This window comes from Pelobates fuscus, chromosome 2, assembly GCF_036172605.1.
Source record: "Pelobates fuscus isolate aPelFus1 chromosome 2, aPelFus1.pri, whole genome shotgun sequence".
In the NCBI taxonomy this organism is placed as follows: Eukaryota; Metazoa; Chordata; class Amphibia; order Anura; family Pelobatidae; genus Pelobates; species Pelobates fuscus.
The window spans coordinates 407,665,762-407,692,908 of NC_086318.1; the positions used below are offsets into that span (position 1 = coordinate 407,665,762).

Consider the following 27,147-nt stretch of genomic DNA (forward strand, 5'->3'; position numbering starts at 1 on the left):
CCAGTGCAACTCATATCTGGTGTAACAGTAGTGTACATTTAAAAAAAATAAAAAAAATTGACTGTAATAGATTGAATAGCAGTTAGTTGTCTGCCAGTGTGTGTGTCAGGCTCACAGCGTATACTGTGCCCACTTGCCCAGTGCCACCACTCATATCTGGTGTCACAATAGCTTGCATTTAACAAAAAAAAACTATTTGGACTGTAATATAATAGCAGTCAGTTTCCTTCACGAGTGTGCGTTTCAGGGGCTGTCCAGTGCCACCACTCACTCACTGGTGTCACAATAGCTTGCATTTAAAAAAAACAAAACTTTTTTGACTGTAATATAATAGCAGTCAGTTTTCTTCACGAGTGTGCGTTTCAGGGCCTGCCCAGTGCCACCACTCACTCACTGGTGTCCCAATAGCTTGCATTTAAAAAAAAATAAACTTTTTGGACTGTTACATAATAGCAGTCATTTTCCTTCACGCGTGTGCGTTTCAGGGCCGTCCAGAGCACAGTGTCACACCAGTGCAACTCATATCTGGTGTAACAGTAGTGTACATTTAAAAAAAAAAAATAATAATTTTGACTGTAAAGTCCAACACCCACCTAGGTACAACTGCTTTGCGAAGGCACATGATCGCACATCACAAACGCCTATGGGATCAACACATGAGTACAAGCAGCATACAAACTCAAAGCCGCCATCCTCCTCCTGGTCCAGCAACTTCAGCCACGTTAACCACTGCTGTCCTCCTTGCCCCCTCTCAACCGTCCGCCCCTCCGTCTCTCGCCTTGAGCAGTTCCTGCTCATCTGCCCACAGTCAGGTGTCTGTCAAGGACATGTTTGAGCGTAAGAAGCCAATGACACAAAGTCACCCCCTTGCCCGGCGTCTGACAGCTGGCTTGACTGAACTCTTAGCCCGCCAGCTTTTACCATACAAGTTGGTGGAGTCTGAAGCGTTCAAAAAATTTGTAGCTATTGGGACACCGCAGTGGAAGGTACCCGGACGAAATTTCTTTGCACAAAAGGCAATCCCCAACCTGTACTCGATTGTGCAAAAGTAATGGCATGTCTGGCACACAGTGTTGGGGCAAGGGTCCATCTGACCACTGATACCTGGTCTGCAAAGCATGGTCAGGGCAGGTATATCACCTACACTGCACATTGGTTAAACCTGCTGATGGATGCCAAGCATGGAATGCGTGGCTCTGCAGAGGAGTTGGTGACACCGCCACGACTTGCAGGCAGGCCTGCTGCCACCTCCTCTACTCCTCCTACTCCATCCTCTTCCATAACCTCCTCGGCTGAGTCCTCTTCTGCTGCTGCGTCTTGCTCCACATCAACGGCACCCCCCCAGCTCCCCAGGTACTATTCCACATCCCGGATACGTCAGTGTCACGCCGTCTTGGGGTTGACTTGCCTGAAAGCAGAGAGTCACACCGGACCAGCACTCCTGTCCGCCCTGAACGCACAGGTGGATCAGTGCCTGACTCCGCACCAACTGGAGATCGGCAAAGTGGTTTGTGACAACGGAAGAAATTTGTTGGCGGCATTGCATTTGGGCAAGTTGACACATGTGCCGTGCATGGCACATGTGTGTAATCTGATCGTACAACGCTTTGTGCATAAGTACCCAGGCTTACAGGACGTCCTTAAGCAGGCCAGGAAGGTGTGTGGCCATTTCAGGTGTTCCTACACGGCCATGGCGCACTTTTCCGATATCCAGCGGCGAAAAAACATGCCAGTGAGGCGCTTGATTTGCGACAGCCCGACATGTTGGAATTCAACACTCCTAATGTTCGACCGCCTGCTCCAACAAGAAAAAGCCGTTAACGACTATTTGTATGACCAGGGTGCTAGGACAGCCTCTGCGGAGCTGGGAATTTTTTTGCCACGTTACTGGACGCTCATGCGCAATGCCTGTAGGCTCATGCGTCCTTTTGAGGAGGTGACAAACCTAGTCAGTCGCACCGAAGGCACCTTCAGCGACATCATACCATTTGTTTTCTTCATGGAGCGTGCCCTGCGAAGAGTGCTGGATCAGGCCGTAGATGAGCGTGAAGAGGAAGAGTTGTGGTCACCATCACCACCAGAAACAGCCTTATCAGCATCGCTTGCCTGACCTGCGGCAACGCTGGAAGAGGATTGTGAGGAAGAGGAGTCAGAGGAGGAATGTGGCTTTGAGGAGGAGGAGGAAGACCAACCACAACAGGCATCCCAGGGTGCCTGTTGTCACCTATCTGGTACCCGTGGTGTTGTACGTGGCTGGGGGGAAGAACATACCTTCAGTGAGATCACTGAGGACGAGGAACAGGACATGAGTAGATCGGCATCCAACCTTGTGCAAATGGGGTCTTTCATGCTGTCAAGCCTGTTGAAGGACCCTTGTATAAAAAGGCTGAAGGAGAACGACCTGTACTGGGTGTCCACGCTACTAGACCCCCGGTATAAGCAGAAAGTGCCTGAAATGTTACCGAATTACGGCAAGTCGGAAAGGATGCAGCAGTTCCAAAATAAATAAAAAAATGCTTTACACAGCGTATAAGGGTGATGTCACAGCACAACGGGAATCTAACAGGGGAAGAGGTGAAAGTAATCCTCCTCCTCCCACGACCACGCCGACAAGGACAGGACGCTTTACAGACGTGTTGTTGATGGAGGACATGCGGAGCTTTTTAAGTCCTACGCATCGCCACAGCCCTTCGGGGTCCACCCTCAGAGAACGACTCGACCGACAGGTAGCAGACTACCTCGCCTTAACTGCAGATATCGACACTCTGAGGAGCGATGAACCCCTTGACTACTGGGTGTGCAGGCTTGACCTGTGGCCTGAGCTATCCCAATTTGCGATAGAACTTCTGGCCTGCCCCGCTTCAAGTGTCCTGTCAGAAAGGACCTTCAGTGCAGCAGGAGGTATTGTCACTTAGAAGAGAAGTCGCCTAGGTCAAAAAAGTCTAGATTACCTCTTTATTAAGATGAATGAGGGATGGATCCCGAAGGGACTGACAGTGGGCGATACATTCGACTAAAAAAGGCCTGATGAGGGGGACGTACAGGGTGTCGCGGCTGCCGGCCCGCCGCGTGATATTTAAATCCCTAGCTCACCCCAGTACCTTGCTCTGTCGTGGTTTCCTGTTCCTGGTTTCCTGAGAGTGCGTTATCATTGTGAATCTGATTTCCTGGTATCCTGATCTTGGCTTTTCCCTGGTTATTCTGAATTCTGGTTTCCCTGACTTGGGTTGTGTAAACGGTATTGTGTATTTTCTGGCTTCCTTGACCTTGGCTTTCCCTTTGACCATTCTCTGTCTCTAGCATATTAGTCCGGCCATTCTAAGGTCCGGTTTACGCTCTGTCCTTTTATTTTCCTTTTCTTGCCTATGTATATGTTTACATAGTTTCTGCGTGCTGGACCACACTAGTAGTCGTGACATTGGGATTAAACTGATAAGAATAGTACTACTTAACACACCACTCCTATCTGGTGGCACATTAGATTGCACGCGCAGTGCCCCAAATTTGAAGTAGGAGGACCGACCAAGCATCTTTTTCCATCTCCCGGTTCCTAAAATCGATGCCTTATATACACGTCCCCTGATAGGGGACGTAACAGGGATTAAACTGATAAGAATAGTACTACTTAACACACCACTCCTATCTGGTGGCACATTAGATTGCACATGCAGTGCCCCAAATTTGAAGTAGGAGGACCGACCAAGCATCTTTTTCCATCTCCCGGTTACGAAAATCGATGCCATATACACGTCCCCTGATAGGGGACGTAACAGGAATTAAACTGATAGGAATAGTACTACTTAACACACCTTATAATAACGCAGAGAGAGGCAACGCAAAGAGAGAAGAGTCTGAAGAAGAGGAGTCAGAGGAGGAAGGTGGCTTTGAGGAGGTGGAAGACCAAACACAGCAGGCGTCCCAGGGGGCTTGTTGTCACCTTTCGGGGACCCTTGGTGTTGTACGTGGCTGGGTGGAGGAAGAGACCTTCAATGACATCGGTGAGGACAAGGAACGGGACATGGCTAGCTTGGTATCCAACCTTGTGCAAATGGGGAGTTTGCGTTTGTGCAAATGGGCTGTTTGCGGTGCGTTAAACGGGGAGTTTGGTCTGTCACTGTGAAGCGGGTGTAACCCTTACACTACCTGATCGATACAACATCATACCTGATGGTTTTTTTTTTTTTTTTAAGTACTTTATTTTTGCATCTTGGCGGACAAAGTGACATGACAGCGTTGTGCGGGCTTACGCAGAAGCCACCAAACATATTCAGTGTAAGTACATCATTGTTAGCTGTACAGATATGCTGCGACAAGTCCTCACGAGCATTGATGCCATCTTTGTCACAGTCCATCAAGGGGTTTTCCTTTATTTCTTCTTTGCCTTGTGTAGGTGTAACCATTAGAAAACATTAGAAAACATAACATTACGGAACGTAACATAATAGACAGGTTCGTCTTGTCCCTCAACACAGGAACTCAACCGTGTGTGTGTTTCCGTGTACTCATCTTGATTTGAGTACAGATCATGTTTTGAGTTGTGTTGTGTGGTTATTCACTATTGCTCAGGATTTTATGAATAGGACCCTCCTGTTCTCTCTGTCCCTAATGTACAGGGGCGGGAGGACCTAGAGGGGAATAGAAAGAAAAGAAAAGAGAGAGAGGACAAGAGGAGGAGGGGGAGGGGGGGAGAGATGGGTCATATGCGACGTCTCAGTGCGGCATGTTGTTGTATATTGTTCTCAATCTTTCGTTAGGCCGTTGTTCTAGGGGGGAGTGGGAAGGGCATAGTTGTGCCAAGGCTCCCACAATTTGTCAAATTTAGGTGTGGTCCCTCTCAGTCTGGCCGTTAGGCTATCCATTAGATGGACCTCTTTTATGTTACCTATTACTCTCTGGGTGGTGGGTAAATCTGCCTGTAGCCAGGTTTGCGCCATCGATCTCCTAGCTGCTAGCGTTATTTTATGGATTAATTTTTGTTCCTCTCTCGTCCAGTTATCTATGGGTCTGTTCAGGAGGTATGTCCACGGGTTTAGGTCGGGTGCCTTGTGGAAGATTCCATTCAATACTTGGTGTATCTTTGCCCAGAATGCTTGAGCTTTGGGACATTCCCACCACATGTGGAGATATGTACCCCTATGTCCGCAACCTCTCCAACAGTCATCAGTGGGTGTTCGTCTCATGCAGGGCCGGCCTTAGGCATTTGGGCGCCCTGTGCAAAAAATCTTCACAGCGCCCCCCCCCCACTCCTTACCCCTTCCCACACACCCTGTCACACACACACACACACACACAGGCAGGCAGACAGCCATACACACACACACAAACACACTCAGGCAGTCATACACAGACAGCCACACACAAACACACACACAGACATAGAATGTGACGGCAGATAAGAACCATTCGGCCCATCTAGTCTGCCCAGACAGTCACACATAGGCAGTCACACACAAACACACACACACACAGGCAGACAGCCACACACACAGCCACACACAAACACACAGGCAGACAGCCAAACACTCAAGGGCAAACAGCCACACACACAGTCACACACACACTGTCAGACAGCCACACACACACAGTCACACACACACACACACACACACTGGCAGACAGTCACACACACACACGCAGACAGTCACACACACACACACAAACACACACACACACAAACATAGGCAAACAGCCACACACACACAGTCAGACACACACACTCACTAACAGACAAACACACTCACAGACACACACTAACAGACACAGACCCACACTAACATACACACACTAACAGACACACACTAACAGACACAGACACACACTAACATACACACACACACTAACAGACACAGACACACACTAACATACACACACACACACACACACACTAACAGACACACTAACATACACACACACACACACACTCACCCACATTAACACATTTTTTAAAATTTATTTAGACACCCCCCCAGCCTCCTTACCTTTGGGAATGCTGGGGGGGGGTCATCTTTTTTCCCTGGTGGTCCAGTGCCTGCTGGGCGGTCGGGCGGCGCTGGCGGGCGGCTGGCGAGGGAGCACTTTCTCTGAGCTGTATGCTCAGCTCCCTCGCGCGCCGCACAGTGAGGCTGGGAGGCGGAGCCGGAATATGACGTCATATTCCGGCTCCCAGCCTCACTCTGCGGCGCGCGAGGGAGCTGAGCATACAGCTCAGAGAAAGTGCTCCCTCGCCAGCCGCCCGCCAGCGCCGCCTGACCGCCCAGCAGCCCGGCATGTCTGTTAGCCGCAAGGCTAACAAGACATTTGCCTTGGGCATTTGGGGGCGGCTTTTTTTGCCGCCCCCTGGAAAATGCCGCCCAAGGCAAATGCCTTGTTAGCATTGCGGCTAACAGACATGCCGTGTGAGCTATGCGGCCGCAGGGCGCCCCCTGCACCATGGAGCCCTGTGCGGCCGCACAGCTCGTACACCCCTAAGGCCGGCCCTGGTCTCATGCGATGTAGTGTGACTGGGGTGGTGTACCACCTAAACATTGTTTTGTAGGATTGCTCCTGTAGTGTTACACATATGGATACCTTATAGTTTGCCTCCCAGATGTCCCTCCATTCCTCTCCCTCCAGTACCTCCCCCAGGTCTCTTTCCCATGCCTCTGTGATACCTGATGTTTTAAAGCAGGTTATTCCAAACAATTTAGGAATGTTAGGTGATTTATGCCCTTTATGGATTAAAACCAGACTCTGCATCAACTATGTAATTTTCCATGGGAGTTTTGCCATGGATCCCCCTCCGGCATGCCACAGTCCAGGTGTTAGTCCCCTTGAAACAACTTTTCCATCACTATTGTGGCCAGAAAGAGTCCCTGTGGGTTTTAAAATTCGCCTGCCTATTGAAGTCTATGGCGGTTCGCCCGTTCGTGAACATTTGCGGAACGTTCGCGAACCGAAAATGTTATGTTCGCGACATCACTACTTAGCACTTGTGGGCTTGACGTTTATGTTTATTACAATATACTTCATCTGTCCACATAAAGTAAACAATAGGTTTTGGATGGGTTGTCATACATGGTATGAATATAAAATAGGCAGAAACCATTTTCTGCAGAAAAAATCAAATCTCCACCACCCTCCTCGACCAAAAAGGCAGTGCCATACATGAAATGTTACTGTGCAATTGTTACATGTAGTAACAGATTAAAGACTTTGTTTTCTACATATCTTGGATCTTTGCTGTGTTAGAATCAAGTGAATGTAGGGAGCAAAAACACGATGCAATAAATTCTATTAACGTACACGTACTAAGAGACTCTGTATGCCTAGATACATATAAATTCTTAAAAGGACACTATGGTCACCAAAACAACTTAAAGGGACACTATAGTGACCAGAACAACTACAGCTTATTGTATTTGTTCTGGTGAGTAGAATCATTACCTTCAGTCTCTTTGCTGTAAACACTGTCTTTTCAGAGAAAATGACGTGTTTACATTACAGCCTAGTGATTACTTCACTGGCCACTCCTCAGATGGCTGTTAGAGATCATTCCTGGGTCATGGCTGCCTAAAATGCATCCAAACATCCAGTGTCTCCTCCCCTGCATGCAGACACTGAACTTTCCTCATAGAGATTCATTGATTCAATTCATCTCTATGAGGAGATGCTGATTGGCCAGGGCTGTGTCTGAATTGTACTGGCTCTGCCCCTGATCTGCCTCTTTGTCAGTCTCAGCCAATCCTATGGGGAAGCATTGTGATTGGATCAGGCAACCACTTCTTCTGATGTCAGCAGGCAGTGGGCAGGTCAAAAGGAAACAGGGACAAAGCCTGCAGCTTCAGGCTTGAATACAAGTAAAATGTTTAGGAGATAAATTGCTTTTGTTTCTGTTTATGCAACCCTAGCTACAACTCCCCTGGCTGTGACACACAGCCTGTATGAATAATGGTTTCATTTTTAATCAGATGTTAACTTACTTTAGATGTTTTTGTCTCCCGATCTTACTGTAATCAAATACAAGAGGCTCTTGCAAGGTTTAGCAAGCTAATGACAGTGCAGGAGATATGAAATTCTAAATTAAACAAACTGTGCAATAAAGGTATACATTAGATCTCACGTTACAGGAAGTGTTTAGGAAGGGCTGTGCACATTACTTGCAGGGAGGTGTGGATAGGCAGGGCCGGCGCTTCCTATAAGGCGAACTAGGCAGCCGCCTAGGGCGCCTTATAGGAGGGGACGCCCTGCCATCGCCGGCCCTTTAAATGTTGCAGCCGCCTGAGCGCTCTATAGAGAGTGCTCTGGCGGCTGCCGCACTGCCTCACCTCCCCTTCCTGTAGCGTGGCCGAGCTCCTCTCCGGTCCGCGACCCACTGAGTGTGCACTTCCTGTCAGTCCGCCCGGGTACAGGAAACAGAAACTCCTGTACCGCGGACCGGAGAGGAGCTCGGCCACGCTACAGGGGAGGGGAGGTTAGGAGGAGAACTGAGGGAGGGAGGTTAGAAGAACTGGGGGGGGGGGTAAGAAGAACGAGGGGAGGGGGGTAAGAAGAAGAGGGAAAATGGGGAATAAGAAGGAAACAAGGGAGGGGGGAGTAAGAAGAAAACAAGGGAGGGGGGAGTAAGAAGAATACAAGGGAGGGGGGAGTAAGAAGAAGACAAGTGGAGGGGGCTAAGAAGAGGGGAGGGGGAGTATGAAGAGGGGTGGGGGGAGTAAGAAAAAGAGGGTTGGGGGGAGTAAGAAGAAGACAAGTGGAGGGGGGAGTAAGAAGAAGAGGGGAGGGGGGAGTAAGAAGAAGAGGGGAGGGGGGAGTAAGAAGAAAGGGGAGGGGGAGTAAGAAGAAAGGGGGGAAGGGGAGTAAGAAGAAAGGGGGGAAGAGGAGTAAGAAGAAGACAAGTGGAGGGAAGGAGTAAGAAGAAGAGTGGAGGGGGGAGTAAGAAGAAGAGGGAAGGGGGGGAGTAAGAAGAAGAAGGGAGGGGGGGAGTAAGAAGAAGAGGGGAGGGGGAGTAAGAAGAAAAGGGAAGGGGGGGAGTAAGAGGAAAGGGGGGAGGGGGGTAAGAAGAAGAGAGGAGCGGGGGAGTAAGAAGAACACAGGGAGGGGGGTGAGGAGAGGCGAGAAGAACACAGGGAGGGGGGAGTGAGAAGAACACAGGGAAGGGGGTGAGGTGAGAAAAACACAGGGAGGGGGAGTGAGAAGAACACAGGGAGAGGGGGGTGAGGAGAAGGGGAGGTGAGGAGAACACGGGGGGGAGGTGAGAAGACACGGGGGGGAGGTGAGAAGAACACAGGAGAGGGGGTGAGGAGAAGTGGAGATGAGGAGAAGGGGAGGTGAGGAAAACACAGGGAGGTTGGGTGAGTGTGAAAAGAGACCCCCATGGGAGGGTGGGCGGAGAGGAGAGACCACTAAGGGGCAGGGGAGAGCTCTAAGGGACAGAATGGAGAGCTCTTTCACACTACACGCACACACACACAATGCATCCCTATACATACACAGAAACACACAATGCATCCCTTACACACTCATGCAAACACACACACACTGCTTCTCTTACATACACCCAGAAACAATGCATTTCTTATACACACTCAATGCACACACTTACAGACACACCTTGCATCCCTTATGCATACAAACACAGATTCACACAATAGATCCCTTACACACAACCACAAACACACACTGCTTCCACTACACACAAACACACTGCATCACCTACACAAACTGGTATGCCTATACACTACATTCCATAAGCACACACATTAGATCCTCTACAATAACACATAACACATCCCCTACACACTACACTCCCTGTGAGCGAATTTAATGGGTGGAACATATAGGTGGACTTATGGGTGGGCTTTATGGGAATACTCACCGTCAGGCCCTGGGGCCCAGACCTTGAGCTGCTTCCTGTTTTCCCAGAACATTGAATTTTGTGACCGCAGTTACAAACAGCCTCCAGAGATCCGGTTCTACACCAGACCAGTGGAGCGAAACTGCAGCCAGTGCCCATCACCATCTTCATCTGGTTGTAAGTAGGCAATCTAGTATATTATTAGTGACACTAATCTCTAATTAACCTCACATTAAAGGGACACTATAGTCCCCAGAACCACTGCAGCTTAATGAAGTGGTTCCGGTGTCTATAGCGTGTCCCTGCAGGCTTTTTAATGTAAACACAGTGTGCAGCACTGGCGTTAGTTCATATGGCAGATCATATGGGTGGGGCCTTGTGATGTCACATGGGGGGGGGGCAAATTTTTCTTTTGCCTAGGGCGGCAAAAATCCTTGCACCGGCCCTGTGGCTAGGGCTGCATAAACAAAGTGATTTAACCCTTAAATGGAGGAGAATTGAGCACTGAGACTACAGGGGCTGGAGTTTGCATAATGGGTTCAGCAACAAAGCCAGACTAAGGCTTCATGGGGGATCTTCAAGATGACTATTGAGATTCTTATCCTTTTTGTGGAACCAAATAAAGGACTGTAAGATTTTATTAAGAGCTCTAACTCTCTAAGTATCTATTCTCTGGAACCATGGGCAACATTTGCAGGGGGTATAGTATCCTTGAGGGCAGAATCATTTTAATGAGATTGTAGTGACCTACATTGGGTATTGGAAGTTTCTAAGGAACTCTGAAGGAAGCATGAGAAGAAAAACTCCCAGATATATAATCTAGATGTGAATGCCCAGTGAATACTTAAATGATTTGCAAGTCTCATTTCATGGTGGTCCCCAGGACCAGCTCAACTCCCCGACATCCTCTCCAAAGAGCACTGTGATTAGTGGTCGGGGGACTGATTGACATCTAATCAAAGATTAACCAAATTGGGGCCCCGTTCTGATCCAGTGAATAGTTCCAAAGAGATTGAGGGTATCTCCCTTTCAGGCACTTGCTGTGTACATGGGTCCTGGCGATCCCCAGTTCCAATTGGGGGGGATAAACAAGCTTCTGGGGACCGCCCTACCCGTGACATTGCCGTTCTGAAGAACAGCAATGTTTTATGCTGCAGGATTAAAACAGAGCAGGGACAAGTCTCCATAAAGTACCATGCTGGTGCATCATTTGACATGCTAGCACTTGGCAAACCACACTGAGGCCATTTAGCCCAGGGTCACAGCGCTTTCAAATGTTCTGCGCATGTACAGCCCTCTGTATCTGGCTAGCATGGTGTCTGGTCAGTCTAACGTGTGTTCACGTACATCCCCTTTTTAGGCTTGCCAACTATTCTTTTGTTAAAGGACACTCCAGACCCCTAAAGCACTTTACCTTGCTGAAGATCTTAATGTGTAAAGAGTTTGTCCTCTTTTTTAATTTTACAAAAAGTGTAGATTTCAATAGACATTGGCACTTTTAGAAATTAACCTTGTTTAACACCCTAACCTCTCCCCCCCCACCCCCTCGCTTTAAAGCAGACAACCGGTCCTGTTACTTCCTGTTTTGGTTAGCTCAGTGGAGCTAAACTCAAGAGGCAGCAACTGCCTAAAGCAACTTCTTGCAAAGACTTCTTATTGAGCTGCATTGGGAAGTATGTGATTGGACAGCTACAGAAAGTGTGGGTGGGGTTAGAAGGGGCTTGCAAAGACAAGAGATTTGCTGCAATTGCAAGTGGCTTCTAGATATACCCGCAATAAAAAAGTGCATAATTAAATGCATGCATGTTTTCCTTTGGCGTATATTTACTGTACAATTATTATTTTTTTTTTTTTCATTTGGACAGTGGAGTATCTCTTTAATTAATGTGAACCTGTAAGAAAAAATGTCACTTACCTAATTGTTACCTTATCCTAAAGGTACATGGTTTATTGAATTTAAAATGATTGATTTACTCACCTTATTCTCCATTCCAGTGCTGCTTTGTGGGTGTTATTCTCCACTACCCCTCCACTCTGCCTGCAGTCTTCTTTGATTTACCCTGTCCTCATTTTGGCACCCGGGGTGGATCCTGTGTTTGGCAAGCCCTCCTCTCCCCCCCACGAAAAAAAAAAAAAGACACCTGAATTTTTTGTAAAAATTTTTTTTTAATGTATTTCACAAATTTGTAAAACCCCTGTAAGTTCCTTCTACAAAACCACTGTCCTACCCCTCTCCCACAAACCCCTGCACCCCACATACCTAGTTACAGGCAGACAGTTGCATACACAGTCAGTTACAAGCAGTCACACACAGTTGTAGCCAGACAGTTACGTACACAGTTACAGGCAGACAGTCACATATACAGTCACACACACAAACAGTCACAGGCAGACAGTCACACACACACAGTTACAGTCACACACACATAGTTACAGGCAGCATCACACAATCCCAGGCAGACAGTCGCAGACAGTCACACAGTCACACACAGTCTTAGGTAGTCACATACACACACATACAGTTACAGGCAGACAGTCTCACACACACACAGTTACAGGCGGGGAGACAGTCTCTCTCTCTCTCACACACACACACACACACACACAGTTACAGGCAGACAGACAGTCACACACACACACAAACATAACCAGAGGCAGTCATACACACACAGACACACACACACACACACAGTTACAGGCAGACAGTAACACACACACACACACACATAGTTACAGGCAAGCAGACAGTCACACACACACAGTTACAGGCAGGCAGACCGTCACACACACATACCGTTACAGGCAGGCAGACAGCCACACACACAGTCACAGGTAGTCACACACACACACACACACGGTTACAGGCAGACAGTCTCACACACACACACACACACAGTTACAGGCAGGCAGACAGTCTCACACACACAGTTACAGGCAGGCAGACAGTCTCACACACACAGTAACAGGCAGGCAGACAGTCTCACACACACACATAGCCACAGACAGTCATACAGACACACACACACACACACAGTTACAGGCAGACAGGAACACACACACACACACACAGTTGCAGGCAAGCAGACAGTTACACACACACACACAGTTACAGGCAGGCAGAGAGTCACACACACACACCGTTACAGGCAGGCAGACAGTCACACACACACACACACACTCTTACTTACAGTCCTCCGTGTGTCTCTTTGTACCCCCAGCCCCTCTGTGTTTCTCTTTGACCCTCCAGTCCCTCAGTTTGTCTTGTTGTCCCCTCTAGCCCTTCTGTGTGCCTCTTTGCCTCCCCTCAGCCCTCTGTGTGCCTCTTCCCCCTCAGCCCTCTGTGCAATTCTCACCCCCCTCAGCCCTCTGTGTGCCTCCCCTCCAACCTCAACTTTCTGTTTGCCTTCTCCCCCCCTCAGTCCTCTGTGTGCCTCTCCACCCCACCTCAGCCCTATGTGTGCTTCTCCCCCACCACAGTCATCTGCGTGCCTCTCTCCCCCCCAGTATTCTGTGTGATTCTATCACCCCATCTGCCCTTTACATGCCTCTCTCCCCCCCCAGTATTTTGTGTGCCTCTGTCAGGGTACCTGAAGTCTCTACCTCCGAGAGAGGTAGAGACTTAGACGTTCATCCGTCCGGACGCCATGTTTCCTCTGTTCCTCGCGGTCGACCCGGTCACACAAACGCCGGCCGCGAGGGAGTCTCTTCCTTTTGTAGCATGGTGCCCGGAGGCCGACGTCATCACGCCAATCCGGAACGACCTGTCACTCAGTCCGAGACAGACTAATCAGGTTTCGTCGGAGGCGTGTCTATCCTCTCTAGCCAGGGTATTTAAACATACTTCGCCCTGTTGCTCATTGCCCTGTCGTGGTTCTAGCCTGTCTAGTCACACAGTGCTCTGGTGTTTCTCAGTTATCCTTTTGGTTTCGACCCGGCTTGTTTCCTTACTCTGTTTACCTCCGTTATCCTTGACCCGGCTTGTTCCTCGCTTACCTGTCTTCTCGTTCCCTCGACCTCGGCTTGTCTCTGACCATTCTCTATACTCTCTGTACGTTAGCCCGGCCATTCTAAGGACCGGTATACGTACCCTGTACCTGTTTGTACTTTGCGTGTTGGATCCCTGTCCCGATCCTGACATTACGACAGGGCCAATGGATCCTGCAGGTACAAACAGTCAGGTTGGTTCCTCTGATTCCAGGTTTGACGCCATGGAACACAGAATGGACCAAATGGCCTTAGCACTACAGGCATTGTTGTCTCGTGCTAATAATCCTCCAGAGGAGACGCGTCCTACTTCTATTTCCTCTGTAGGTTCAGGTCTAGAGGTAGCTACTGTAGGTGCCTCTTCCCGTGTTACTCCACCTGTACGTTATGGTGGGTCACCTGAGAAGTGTCGTGGTTTTTTAAACCAGATCAGCATTCACTTTGAATTGCAACCTCGCTCCTATCCTACCGATAGGGCAAAGGTTGGGTTTATTATCACCTTACTCATTGAGAAAGCTCTAAGATGGGCTAACCCATTATGGGAGAACGATAACCCGTTGGTATACAATTATACTGCTTTTGTAGCTGCTTTTAGAAGAACTTTTGACCCCCCTGGTAGAAAGGTCAATGCAGCCAGATTACTGTTGCGCCTGAGACAGGAGAACCGAACATTAGTGGATTATGCACTAGAGTTCAGGTCTCTGGCGTCAGAAGTTAAGTGGAATGAACAGGCTTATATGGATGTATTCTTGAACGGGTTATCAGATGTTATCCTTGACGAAATTGCTACTAGGGAGCTACCAGAGAATTTAGAGGACTTAATTTCGTTCATTTCTCGTATTGATGAACGTTTAAGAGAAAGACAGAACACTCGAGAGAGGAACCTAAGACCTGCCTTTAAATTAGCACCCGCATTTCTAAGTCCTGAGTCCAATACCTCACTAATTCCTGAACCTATGCAGATAGGCAATACTCATCTCTCAGAAGAGGAGAGACTGTACAGGAGAAGGGAGGGATTGTGTATGTATTGTGGAGTCAGAGGTCATTTACGCCTGAATTGTCCTGTTCGCTCGGGAAACGCCCGCACCTAAGTTTCTCTAGAGGACAGGCCTTGGGTGTTTCTATTTTGTCCTCTACGCATAATTACAAAAATCACAGGCTTTTACTACCAGTTTCTTTAACATGGAAGAGGGAAGTACTTAAGACCATGGCATTGATAGATTCCGGCGCTGCTGAGAATTTTATCGATCAAGCCTTTGCCACTAAGCACACTATTCCGTCCCAGTTAAGAGAGACCCCCTTGGCCGTTGAGGCCATTGATGGTAGACCACTACTCGAGCCTGTTATTACTCGTGAGACTATATCCATGAGCCTGTCTGTTGGTATCTTACACAAGGAGAGTATATCTCTTATGCTTATTTCGTCCCCTTCCGTTCCCATAGTCCTGGGGTATCCATGGTTAAAGAGACATAACCCTACTATCGATTGGGAGTTAGGGGAGATACTCTCGTGGGGTCAGGGTTGTCAGGAGAGGTGTTTACAGAAGGTATCCCCTGTGGCTGTAATTTACACACCTGACACTACTACCCAGCCTAAAGAGAGACAGATACCTCCTTTGTACATGGACTTAAAGGCAGTATTCGATAAAAAGAACGCTGATACTCTACCTCCACACAGGTCCTTTGATTGTAAAATTAACCTATTACCTGGTACCATGCCTCCTAGGGGCAATGTATACCCTCTATCCACTAAAGAGAATGCTGTTTTAGAGGAGTATATTCAGGAGAATTTAGACAAGGGATTTATCAGGAGATCCTCATCTCCTGCCGGGGCTGGGTTCTTTTTTGTTAAGAAGAAGGATGGGTCACTCAGACCTTGTATCGATTATCGAGGGTTGAATAAAATAACCATCAGGAATGCCTATCCTATCCCCTTGATTACAGAACTCTTTGATCGGTTAAAGGGCTCTAAAATTTTCACCAAGTTGGACCTCAGAGGGGCGTACAACTTGGTGAGAATTCAGCAAGGCCATGAGTGGAAGACAGCGTTTAATACCCGCTATGGTCATTATGAGTATACGGTCATGCCTTTTGGTCTCTGTAACGCACCTGCAGTTTTCCAAGATTTGATTAACGAAGTTCTTAGGGAATTTCAACATGATTGTGTTATTGTCTACCTGGATGACATACTCATACACTCTAAAGAGATTGAGACCCACCATCGACAAGTCAGACAGGTATTACACAAACTTTTACAACATGGTTTGTACTGTAAACTTGAGAAATGCAGTTTTGACCAGACCCAGATAGACTTTCTTGGATACGTGATTTCTGGGGAGGGCTTTAAGATGGATCCTGACAAACTCCAGTCTATTTTAGATTGGCCATTGCCTCAGGGACTCAAAGCTATTCAGAGATTTATTGGCTTCTCTAATTATTATAGACGCTTCATTAAGGGCTACTCGTCTATTATTGCGCCCATCACCAATATGACCAAACAAGGGGCGGATACTAAGACATGGTCTACTGATGCTCTAGCTGCTTTCAAGAGTCTCAAAGAACTTTTTGCTTCTGCTCCAATACTAGTCCATCCGGATACGACCTTACCGTTCCTACTCGAGGTCGATGCCTCTGAGACAGGGGTAGGGGCGGTTCTGTCACAAAGATTGGGGGTAGATAAACCATTGCACCCATGTGGTTTTTTTTCTAAGAAACTTTCGGGCCCTGAGAGCAGATATGACATTGGCGACAGAGAACTCTTAGCAGTCATTAAAGCCTTAAAGGAATGGAGACATTTATTAGAGGGAACCTTACACCCTATTACTATCCTGACGGACCACAAGAACTTGTCCTACATTGGGGAGGCTAAGCGCCTGTCCTCTAGGCAGGCTCGTTGGTCCTTATTCCTGACTCACTTCAACTATGTGCTGACTTATAGACCTGGTTCAAAAAATTCTAAAGCCGATGCCTTATCTCGCCAGTATGAACCGTCTACTGTACCTGAGCCGGTCCTTTCCTCTATAGTTCCGAAATGCAATATTGTTGCTAATACGAATCTCAGGATTCATTCTCCGTTACTGGCCGAGATCGTTAAGCTACAACATTTAGCACCTAGACAGACTCCTGTGGGTCGACATTTCGTTCCTCCTGCTCTTCAACTGGAACTGTTGCAGTGTTTCCATAACAGCAAGATGGCGGGACATCCTGGTATTCGCAAGACTTTTGCGTTGATCTCTAAGGATTTCTGGTGGCCTGCTTTACGTAGGGATACTAAAGATTTCATCGCTGCATGTGAGGTTTGTACTAAGACCAAACAACCTCATACGCTTCCTTGTGGATTCCTGCACCCCTTAGAAGTTCCAGAGAAGCCGTGGTCCTGCTTGGCCATGGACTTTATTGTCGATCTACCTATCTCTAAAAAACAGACTGTTATCCTCACCGTGGTTGACAGATTCACTAAGATGGCACACTTCATTCCTCTGCCTAAACTTCCATCTTCTCCCGAATTGGCCGAGATATTCGCTAGGGAGATTTTTCGCCTACATGGGATACCCTCTCAAATTGTGTCTGACAGAGGTTCCCAATTTATTTCCCGTTTTTGGAGGTCCTTCTGTTCGCAACTTGGTATCAAATTGAACTTTTCTTCTGCCTATCACCCTCAGTCTAATGGAGCTGCTGAACGTACCAACCAGAAAATTGAACAATATTTGCGATGTTTTGTTTCCGAACACCAGGATGATTGGGTCGGTTTGATTCCTTGGGCAGAGTTTGCACACAACAATCTCGTTTGCGATTCTACTCATTCAAGCCCCTTCTTCATGAATTATGGCTTTCACCCGTCTATTCTTCCTTCGGCTTCTCCTTCCCAGGGGGTGCCGTCGGTTGATGTTCATGTTGCTAATTTGAGGAAGTTGTGGGATCAAACTCGGCAAATCCTTACGCACAATTCTATGCTGGTTAAGAAACATGCTGATAAACGTAGAAGGGCGGCTCCGCTCTTTGTTCCGGGTGATAGGGTATGGTTGAGCACGAGGAACATCCGTTTAAAGGTGCCCTCCATGAAGTTCGCTCCCCGTTATATTGGACCTTACAGGGTGCTGTCTCGTATCAATCCAGTTGCGTATCGTCTAGCTCTTCCTGATACCTTACGCATCCCTAACTCGTTTCATGTGTCGTTGCTGAAACCTCTTATTTGTAACAGGTTCTCCTCCACAACAGCCCCTCCTTGTCCTGTTCAGGTGGAGGGTCAGGAGGAGTATGAGGTTAACTCTATTATTGATTCTCGTATCTCCCGGGGGAAAGTACAATATCTGGTCGATTGGAAGGGATACGGTCCTGAGGAGAGGAGTTGGGTACCTCAGGAGGATGTTCATGCTCCCCGTCTCCGCAGGGCGTATCACTCTCGCTTTCCATCTCGTCCCGGTTCTTTCCGCCCGGTGGGCGTATCTGAGGGGGGGGGTACTGTCAGGGTACCTGAAGTCTCTACCTCCGAGAGAGGTAGAGACTTAGACGTTCATCCGTCCGGACGCCATGTTTCCTCTGTTCCTCGCGGTCGACCCGGTCACACAAACGCCGGCCGCGAGGGAGTCTCTTCCTTTTGTAGCATGGTGCCCGGAGGCCGACGTCATCACGCCAATCCGGAACGACCTGTCACTCAGTCCGAGACAGACTAATCAGGTTTCGTCGGAGGCGTGTCTATCCTCTCTAGCCAGGGTATTTAAACATACTTCGCCCTGTTGCTCATTGCCCTGTCGTGGTTCTAGCCTGTCTAGTCACACAGTGCTCTGGTGTTTCTCAGTTATCCTTTTGGTTTCGACCCGGCTTGTTTCCTTACTCTGTTTACCTCCGTTATCCTTGACCCGGCTTGTTCCTCGCTTACCTGTCTTCTCGTTCCCTCGACCTCGGCTTGTCTCTGACCATTCTCTATACTCTCTGTACGTTAGCCCGGCCATTCTAAGGACCGGTATACGTACCCTGTACCTGTTTGTACTTTGCGTGTTGGATCCCTGTCCCGATCCTGACAGCCTCCCTCCTCCTCAGCCCTCTGTGTGCCTGTTCCCACCTCAGCCCTCTATGTGCCTCTCCTCCCCCTCAGCCCTCTGTGTGTGCCTTTTCACTCCCATCGGTCCTCTGTGTGCCGCTCTTCCTACCCTCAGCCTTCTGTGTGCCTCTCCTCCCCAACTCCGCCCCATGTTTTCCTCTTCCCCCACCCTTAGCTCTATGTGCCTCTCCTTCCCCTCTCCGCCCTCTGTGTGCTTCTCCCCCACCCCAGTTCTATGTTTGCTTCTCTCCCCCCCTCAGCTCTCTGTGTGCCACTCTCCCTCTTAGTTCGGTGTGCTTCTCCTTCCCCTTCAGCCCTCTGTGTGCCTCTTCCCACCTCAGCCCTCAATGTGCCTCTCCCTCCTTAGCTCTATGTCCCTCTCCTTCCCCTCTCAGCCCTCTGTGTGCTTCTCCCCCACCCCAGTTCTATGTTTGCTTCTCTCCCCCTCTCAGCCCTCTGTGTGCCACCCCCCCTCTTAGTTCTGTGTGCTTCCTCCCCCCCCCCCCCACTAGGCTGTGCACTCCACTCCAGCCAGTAAGAAGGAAACGGTGCCCCCTAGACTTCTGCGCCCTAGGCAGCTGCCGAATCTGCCTAGTAGTCACCTCGGCCTTGTCTGCACGTTAGTATTGTTTGGTGTGGTAGAACCCAACTTCTATTAAAGGGCCACTATAGGCACCCAGACCACTTCAGCTTAATGAAGTGGTTTGGGTGCCAGGTCCATCTAGGATTAACCCTGCCTGTTGTAAACATAGCGGTTTCAGAGAAACTGCTATGTTTACATATGGGTTAATACAGCCTCTAGTGGCTGTCTCATTGACAGCCGCTAGAGGTGCTTCCCCGCTTCTCACTGTGATTTTCACAGTGAGAAGACGCCAGCGTCCATAGGAAAGCATTGAGAATGCTTTCCTATGGACTGGCTGAATGCGCGCGTGGCTCTTGACGCGAATGCGCATTCAGCCGGTGATGTCAGAAGAGGGAGGAGAGTCCCCAGTGCCGAGGGAGCCAGGCGCTGGAGAAAGGTGAGTGTTTAACCCCCTTCCTCCCCCTTTAGTCCGGCGGGAGTGGGACCCTGAGGGTGGGGGCACCCTCAGGGCACTATAGTGCCAGGAAAACGAGTTTGTTTTCCTGGCACTATAGTGGTCCTTTAAGCTGGTGCCTATTCCTGTGCTGCTAGGAGTAGTGTCTCATATATTCATGTTTTAAGGAATATTTCAAGCTCCATAAAAACAAAAGCACACTGTATTTTTGTGGTGCCACAGAAGCGCCCTGACACTCCCCATTTAGTGGTTATGGTGTTTGAAGTGTTCATTCGATAAAAATCTGTGTAAAACCCTGAAAACACTTATTTACTGAACACCAAATTGTGGTGAATTGTAACATTTAGACTAGAATAGCCACCCAGTGACCATAGTGAATTGTAGATATTTTTCCCAAATTATCTATTGCTTCCTTAATTTCGCAATTCATTTTTCAATACACTACAATCCAGTGTTTAGTAACAAAACATAGAGAATCCCCTGTCAAGTTCTAATTAAAACAAAATATTCTGGGTTATTCATTTACCAAAGGGTGAATTAATATGTAATTCAATAAGAATTGTAAGGATAAATAAATGAACAGAAAACAAAACGAAGTTGTGTCTTTTCCTACAAACTTAACACATGCCAGTTAAATAAAGTACTAAAGACAAAGAAAACAGTGATCAATGATCTTTATTGATAATTTGTATCACAATACAGTGATCAATGAGAAAGCAATGATCTTTATTTATAATTTGTATGAGAACACAGTGATCAATGAAAAAGAAATGATCCTTATTGATAATTTGTATCACAATACAGTGATAGATGAGAAAGCAATGTGTAAACTCTCCTTTCCCCCACTTTCTGTTTGTATTTGTCCTTAACTCTGTGTTTGTGAGTAATGGTTTCTACTCTACTAGACACGGTGACACTAGCCGGTTTCCCTCTCGGTGGGTTGGGTCACAGTGAGATCACACAGTACCTGTATGTATGGGGATGTCCAGGTGAGACTAGAATGAGACCGCCTCTAGCTCCTGACTCAACCTGAGTTTCGCCTAGGTAATCAGTGACGTCATTCCCCCAAATGGATATATACATAAGTCAATAGGGTGCAGTGAGAGTTTCATTGTGCACTCTGCTGGGGGACCATAGAGCTGGATTTATTTTTGCCTTTACCGTTGAGGAAACCTTTAAACTAAAGTTCTGCTGGATTCTTCTCACCTGGATCTTGTCCCATTGCATTGGTTTCTGAGTAGTGGGGGTTGATACATTGTATTCAGGTGTAACCAGAGAAGGCTGCTCGCAGGTTTCGTCCTTGTTTGTGATTGAGGGAGGTACCTGTCGGACCGGTCTGACCTGGTGAAGGAAGGAGGGGTAGGAAGTGATTAAGGTGAGCCCTCCTGGGTTCTGTGGAAGGTAAAAAGAACAGATCACGCAAGGAGTTCCAAGACTCTACAGCTTCAAGATGACGACCTCTCCTCTGTTTAGGCTGGGGGCAGCCCTGGTGTGCTGTATCCTTATTTCACAAGCCCTGGGCCAAGGTGAGTGCATGGGTTTCAGCTTATTTTAACGAGGGGAGAGGGGGGTTGAATGCTTTTTATCATGAACCAAAATATCTGTATACTAATCCCAGGATTTTAGTAGCTTGAATATATGGAAAAAGCATTGTTTGCTTGGTTACCCCTGTGTCCTCTGAGGCTAGATGTGCTGATTTTTGTGTAGCTTGTTTCTAATTTTTTTTTTTTTTTTTTTGGACAAGGTCAGTTGTAAGTCTCCATCCAGTACGGATAAAAAGTAAAACAAAAAAATGACTAAATCCCCCTATATCTCACCAAGTAACGATGTAGTGGCTACCCCCAGATACAAGTTAGAAATTCAATGTGCTTGTATATGGTGTCTTTAAATGTCCCAGTATAAAAATCATGTTTCCCTTTACTTGTACAAGCAAACCTCATTCTCTATTGGTGTATATGAAGTTATGAGCTGGCAAAAGTGTTCCTACTGGAGTGAGTAGGGGGGGGTCCCTACGTTTCGACCACCCATTGTTCTAGTTACCCAGCAAACCATGCCACAGGTGGTAACCAGTTACAATATATCTCTAATATCCCACAGGGAGAGACTTTATCCATTGTTTCCAGTCAGTCCTGGTCAGGGGACCTGAAACAGCCCATGGACTAGGCTGGCTAAGACTAATGAGAGTAGCAGTATCATTAAGTCTTTTTTTTTTTTGTATAAACTAAACCGCTGACTCCCTATCTCAAACGGTGGCCATCTGATAACCTAGGCAGTCTTATCAACTCTTAATAGCGAACAGGGGCATTTTATCTTTCCCTGCTCTGAGATTATAAGGTCACACCCTGATACCAGAGACTGTAATCTCACCCTTATCTCTGCTCACTGGGAGCCTCCCATATAAACTCTGCTAGCTGTGTCATGGCTCCCAGGGGGCACGGTGAAAGGGTTAAATCCAGCCCTGGCTATGGCCTTTCTGGAGGTTCTTTGAGCGAGGAATGCTCAGGCTGGCCGGGTGAGGCGTGGCTGCCTTTTTAAAATGGCGCCGGGCGGTTCCCTGGGTGGGCATGGCCGCCATGTTTACCACCACCTGCAGGCGAGCTATGGCCTGTCTGTGCGTGGGAGCTCTCTGAAAGCAAGAGATTGTGTGTTTCCTGGCTTCAAAGCTCTGGAATCTATTCACAACATATATATATATATATATATATATATATATATATATATATATATATATATATATATATATATATATATATATATATATATATATATATATATATATATATATATATATATATATATATATATATATATATATATATATATAAAAAAAAAAAAAGGAAACTACATGGGACTTGAGAAACAACATATAATTCGGGTATAAAAGTATATTTATCAGATGGGGTCTTTAGATCCACCAGTGATTACATAATGGATCTATAGTGCAGCCCTGGAATGTTGTGATTTAATATAGATATCAGAATATGAATTTTACATAATACAAGGCAGAGGTTTTCAGTGCTGCCTATCAATCTGGAGTGATCTAGTAAATGTTACCACATGGGCAACTGAGAAATGAAAATGTCTTCAAATTACTTGTATCCCTCTATGCTTGTTTAGAAACTACTATATTCGTTAACGTATTTGGAAGAGTGTACTAAAAAAAAAAAAGTAAATCAGTGGTTATTTACAAAAGTGCACTTTAGGCTTTAGTAGAAAAGTAGTTGTATTGAAGACCAAGGTGGCTATAGTACTTTATGATCTAGCTATTTTAGCACAAATATTGGAATTTTGCTTTGAATTTGACTCTGTAGGAACCTTCTTTGAACACTTGTCTAATACATTTTGACAACTGACAGTTTCTTCAGAACTGGCTATCTGGCAAATGCAGAATTCTATTTGTAATGTTCAAAGAGGGACATTTTTAATTTTAGGCGTGCGGGCCAAGGGCTAGACTTTCTGAGCAGTATTGGGCAACTTCATTTTTTTTTATATTTTTTTTTTATGCAACTAAAAGGACATTTAGAACACGGACCATGTGTCTTAAACTACAATACACATGTTTAGAAACCAGTCTAAGACACATTATTGTGAGTGGTGTTATAGAGCTCTGTTATACTCACACCAACAATATGGAGCTCCTAGAAGAGGTATATGGACCCGAACAGGGACTGTCTCTATGAAATGGGAACACTAGGGAGGAAATTAAACTGTTAATAGAACATCCCACTAGCATTATATAATCACGCAATGTAGTCTGAGAACGTTTGGTGCAAACACCACTGGTGGCATCTATCTACCTTTTCTATAGGATTTAATATAAAAATATGCAGTGCCTCTTAGGGTGATCAAGTGATTTAGAAACTATGTAAGACTATTGCCATTATAAACTAATAAAAAAATTAAACCCTGCAAAATGTTTTACTTTTAGTGTCCTATCACCCAACCATGTCTATGTGCTGTCCCAATTTTAAAAATCTTATTTTTTTTTTTTGACTGACACTGGACAGCCCTAGTGCATGTTGGGTATGTGTTGTGTGGAGTGGCTGGATAAATGTTTTGAATGTTACCTGATCTCAAGAGTGGTGGATTCTGAAAATTAAAGTTTTTTTTTGTTTTTGTTTTTTTTTTGGTGTAGTCTCAAATATGTAGTGCCTTGTGTAAGAAATCTTTAAACTTGATGTCTTCCTAGAAATTCGAATGGGTTCCAATTGCGTTCTTAGTCTTATGAAGAAACCAAAAATATCATTCAAATGTACTTTACTAATCTCTCTTCACAGATTGCTCGTGTAATTTCCATGTTAAAGGGGACTGTAAAGCAAATAACAATGCTTGCGAGTGTCGTCTTCCGATCGGTCCTGATATGGTGCCCATAAACTGCTCACAACGTAAGTTTACACCACGCACCTTAAAGCATAACTTCATTAGAACTGCAATAACAAATGGTAGTGAAGAAACTTTATTTTGGATTTTTTTTTCTAGCAATTCCAAAATGCTTCCTAATGAAGAGAGAAAGTAATCCTGGAAAGGCTGGTAGAAGACCAAAGCCAGAGAATGCACTAGTAGATAATGATGGTTTGTACAACCCTGACTGTGAAGATAATGGCGTCTTCAAGGCCAGGCAGTGCAACAATACCGAAACCTGCTGGTGTGTTAATTCTGCCGGTGTCAGAAGAACTGACAAGGGAGATAAAAACTGGAAATGCACAGAGCTGGTCAGGACTTTGTAAGTATTCAAACTGATAGATGTGATTGAATTTCAACTAGAAACTGTATATATTTCTGTGACTAATACCTGTAACTGTCTCATTACAGCTGGGTGATTGTTCAATTAACACGTAATAATACAGATAGCATACCAGAGGCAGACTTGAAAAAGTAAGTATCCTGGTGTGTGTGTATACATGTGCGTATTTTTATTTTCTTCTCTATAACCTTACATGTTTTTTCTTTGATTACAGTGCTATAAAAGACACCATAACAAACAGATATAAGCTGCTCTTAAAATTCATCAATAATATTGAGGTAGGTTATGTCCATATAGAAACGCAGAAAAGTGTTCCTTTGTTCCTTTATCACATGACTTAAAAGTAGTTGATGAGACTAACTTGTGGATTTTTTTTTTATTTTAAACTCAACACTTTAAAACAAAATTCTGTTGCTCTACCCAACTTGGTAACTGAATTCAAAAATTGCCAGAAAACGCCAAGAAATTTCGTTTTAATGTTTAATGAAATCTGTCATCTGCAAAATGATCCAATGCTCAGTGTGTTTTCTTGAGAATTCACTTTTCACCACATCAGACTGACCAAAATATAGTTGCTTATTTCAGGTTTAAAAATGACAGGATACAAAAGAGGGGACTGGGTATGTTGCAAAATTCAGTTCTACAACACCTTTTTCTTCTCTTTAGTTTGAAGGACCTCTGATCTACATAGATTTGAAACAAAATTTCACAGAGAAGACACCTAATGATGTTGACATAGTTGATGTTGCTTATTACATGGAAAAAGATGTAAGTAAATTTAACACACAATGTGTGTGCCTGCAAGCCTAATGGGAATACATTAAAGCTGAAGAAGCTTATTTTTCACTGTCTGTTTTGCAGGTAAAAGGCGACCCCATCATTCCTCTGAATAACCCCTTCCAAATTCTTGTCAATGGCAAAAATGTTCCTGTTAAAGAACCCTTAATATTCTACATCGATGAGAAACCACATGAAATTTCTATGAAGCGTTTAACTGCTGGCCTTATTGCAGTCATTGTGGTGGTTGTAGTGGCGATTGTTGCTGGTATTGTTGTACTGGTAAGTGTCTACTGATGAGGAAACAGTCCTGTTGTACATGGGATTTTGTCATGTAAATATGCAAACTGCACGTTTTCAATTTTTTTCAAACGTTCTTAATTTTTTGCAAGTAATCAAATGTAAATGGCAAATGCCTTTCAGAATACATGTTAATGAATATTTGGCACAGTGTGTAGCACTTAATGTACATATGTTGTGCCAGTCTAGATTTCCAAAGAGGTTATGACTGCTTTGGTATAGCATTACATATGCTAGAACAACATGCACACAATTCTTGTGCAATGCCTTGGTGCCGTTGCTCATAATACAATGAATGAGCACTTGCTGGGATTTTCAAACCAAACTGGGTTTCAAGGGTTAGTCCAACCACCATGACCACTTGTTTTTCCGAAGTGATCATGGTGGTAGGAGTCTGTGCAGAGATATTTGGACTCACAATACATGTGCCTGTGGGGATATAGCTCCCCCATTTTTTATTTTTTCCCCCCAAAAGAATTACCCAGTTTTCTCAGGTGTCTTAAAAGTGGAGAAGAGACATATTGGAGAACTGATTAATCCTTAAATCCTGGACTGACTTGGGAACCACTGATCTAGGGGAAAACTGACTCTGGCTCTTAATGCCTTGCTGTCCCATGTGGCTACGGATCTTATTGGATACAATGCAACTTTATGTAACCTACGCATGGATTTGCATGCCTGTGTATTGCCATTAATTTTTTTTTTTTTTCTCCATAGATTCTTACAAGAAGAAAGAAGGGAAGATATGAGAAAGCCGAGGTACATGCTTTAGTTAATCTTACTGTGGGTTTCTTTAAGTGTATTTTAGATCACTGGGACAACTGTCTATAAATGGTGTAACATCTGTTCCAATCTGAAAGTACAGTTCATATGAAACAGCCAGTCTGATTGTAATGTGTCTAAACCTGTTTTTCTTCCTTTTGGTAGGTGAAAGAAATGAATGAAATGCAAAAACAACTGACATCGTAGAATACTCAAATTACTGTAGATGATACATTGTTGGGATTGTTGCAACTCAAGCTTTCTCATCAATCAAGTTTAAACAATCCTGTGTACAATTTTCATAGTTCGTATTCATTGTGTTTTTTTTATAGAGTTGTGTATATATTTCTGTAAACCACTTCATTGCAAAGGGACACTTTTTTATTTTCCCAATTTAAGTTGGATTATTTTTTTTTTTTTGCATCAACAAATCTTAACAGATGGGGTTTTTAACTTTTTTTGTATATATTCTGAAATGTTGTGGTTTTTAATGTCAAACTGCGAATTCAATAAAAGTGTAAAGATTACAGTTGTGTGGATTTGTATATAATGCCACTCCAATTTTAGAATATTGAAGTGACTGAAACACAATTCTAGAGAGCCATATATGTGATTCTAGAATTCAAAACAAAAACAATGACTACAGTCACACTCTCTCCTCCTTTCTTTTC

General features: G+C 45.6%; 1 protein-coding gene across 1 annotated transcript; it reads left to right on the plus strand.

Moving 5' to 3' along the window:
* Positions 1-21,064: 21,064 nt before the first annotated feature.
* Positions 21,065-27,003, plus strand: EPCAM (epithelial cell adhesion molecule). Its single transcript, XM_063441476.1, has 9 exons — positions 21,065-21,419; positions 24,171-24,278; positions 24,373-24,616; positions 24,706-24,768; positions 24,852-24,915; positions 25,304-25,405; positions 25,499-25,696; positions 26,432-26,473; positions 26,642-27,003. The coding sequence occupies exons 1-9, from the start codon at positions 21,344-21,346 to the stop codon at positions 26,681-26,683; spliced, it is 939 nt and encodes a 312-aa protein (XP_063297546.1). The 5' UTR covers positions 21,065-21,343; the 3' UTR covers positions 26,684-27,003.
* Positions 27,004-27,147: the final 144 nt, after the last annotated feature.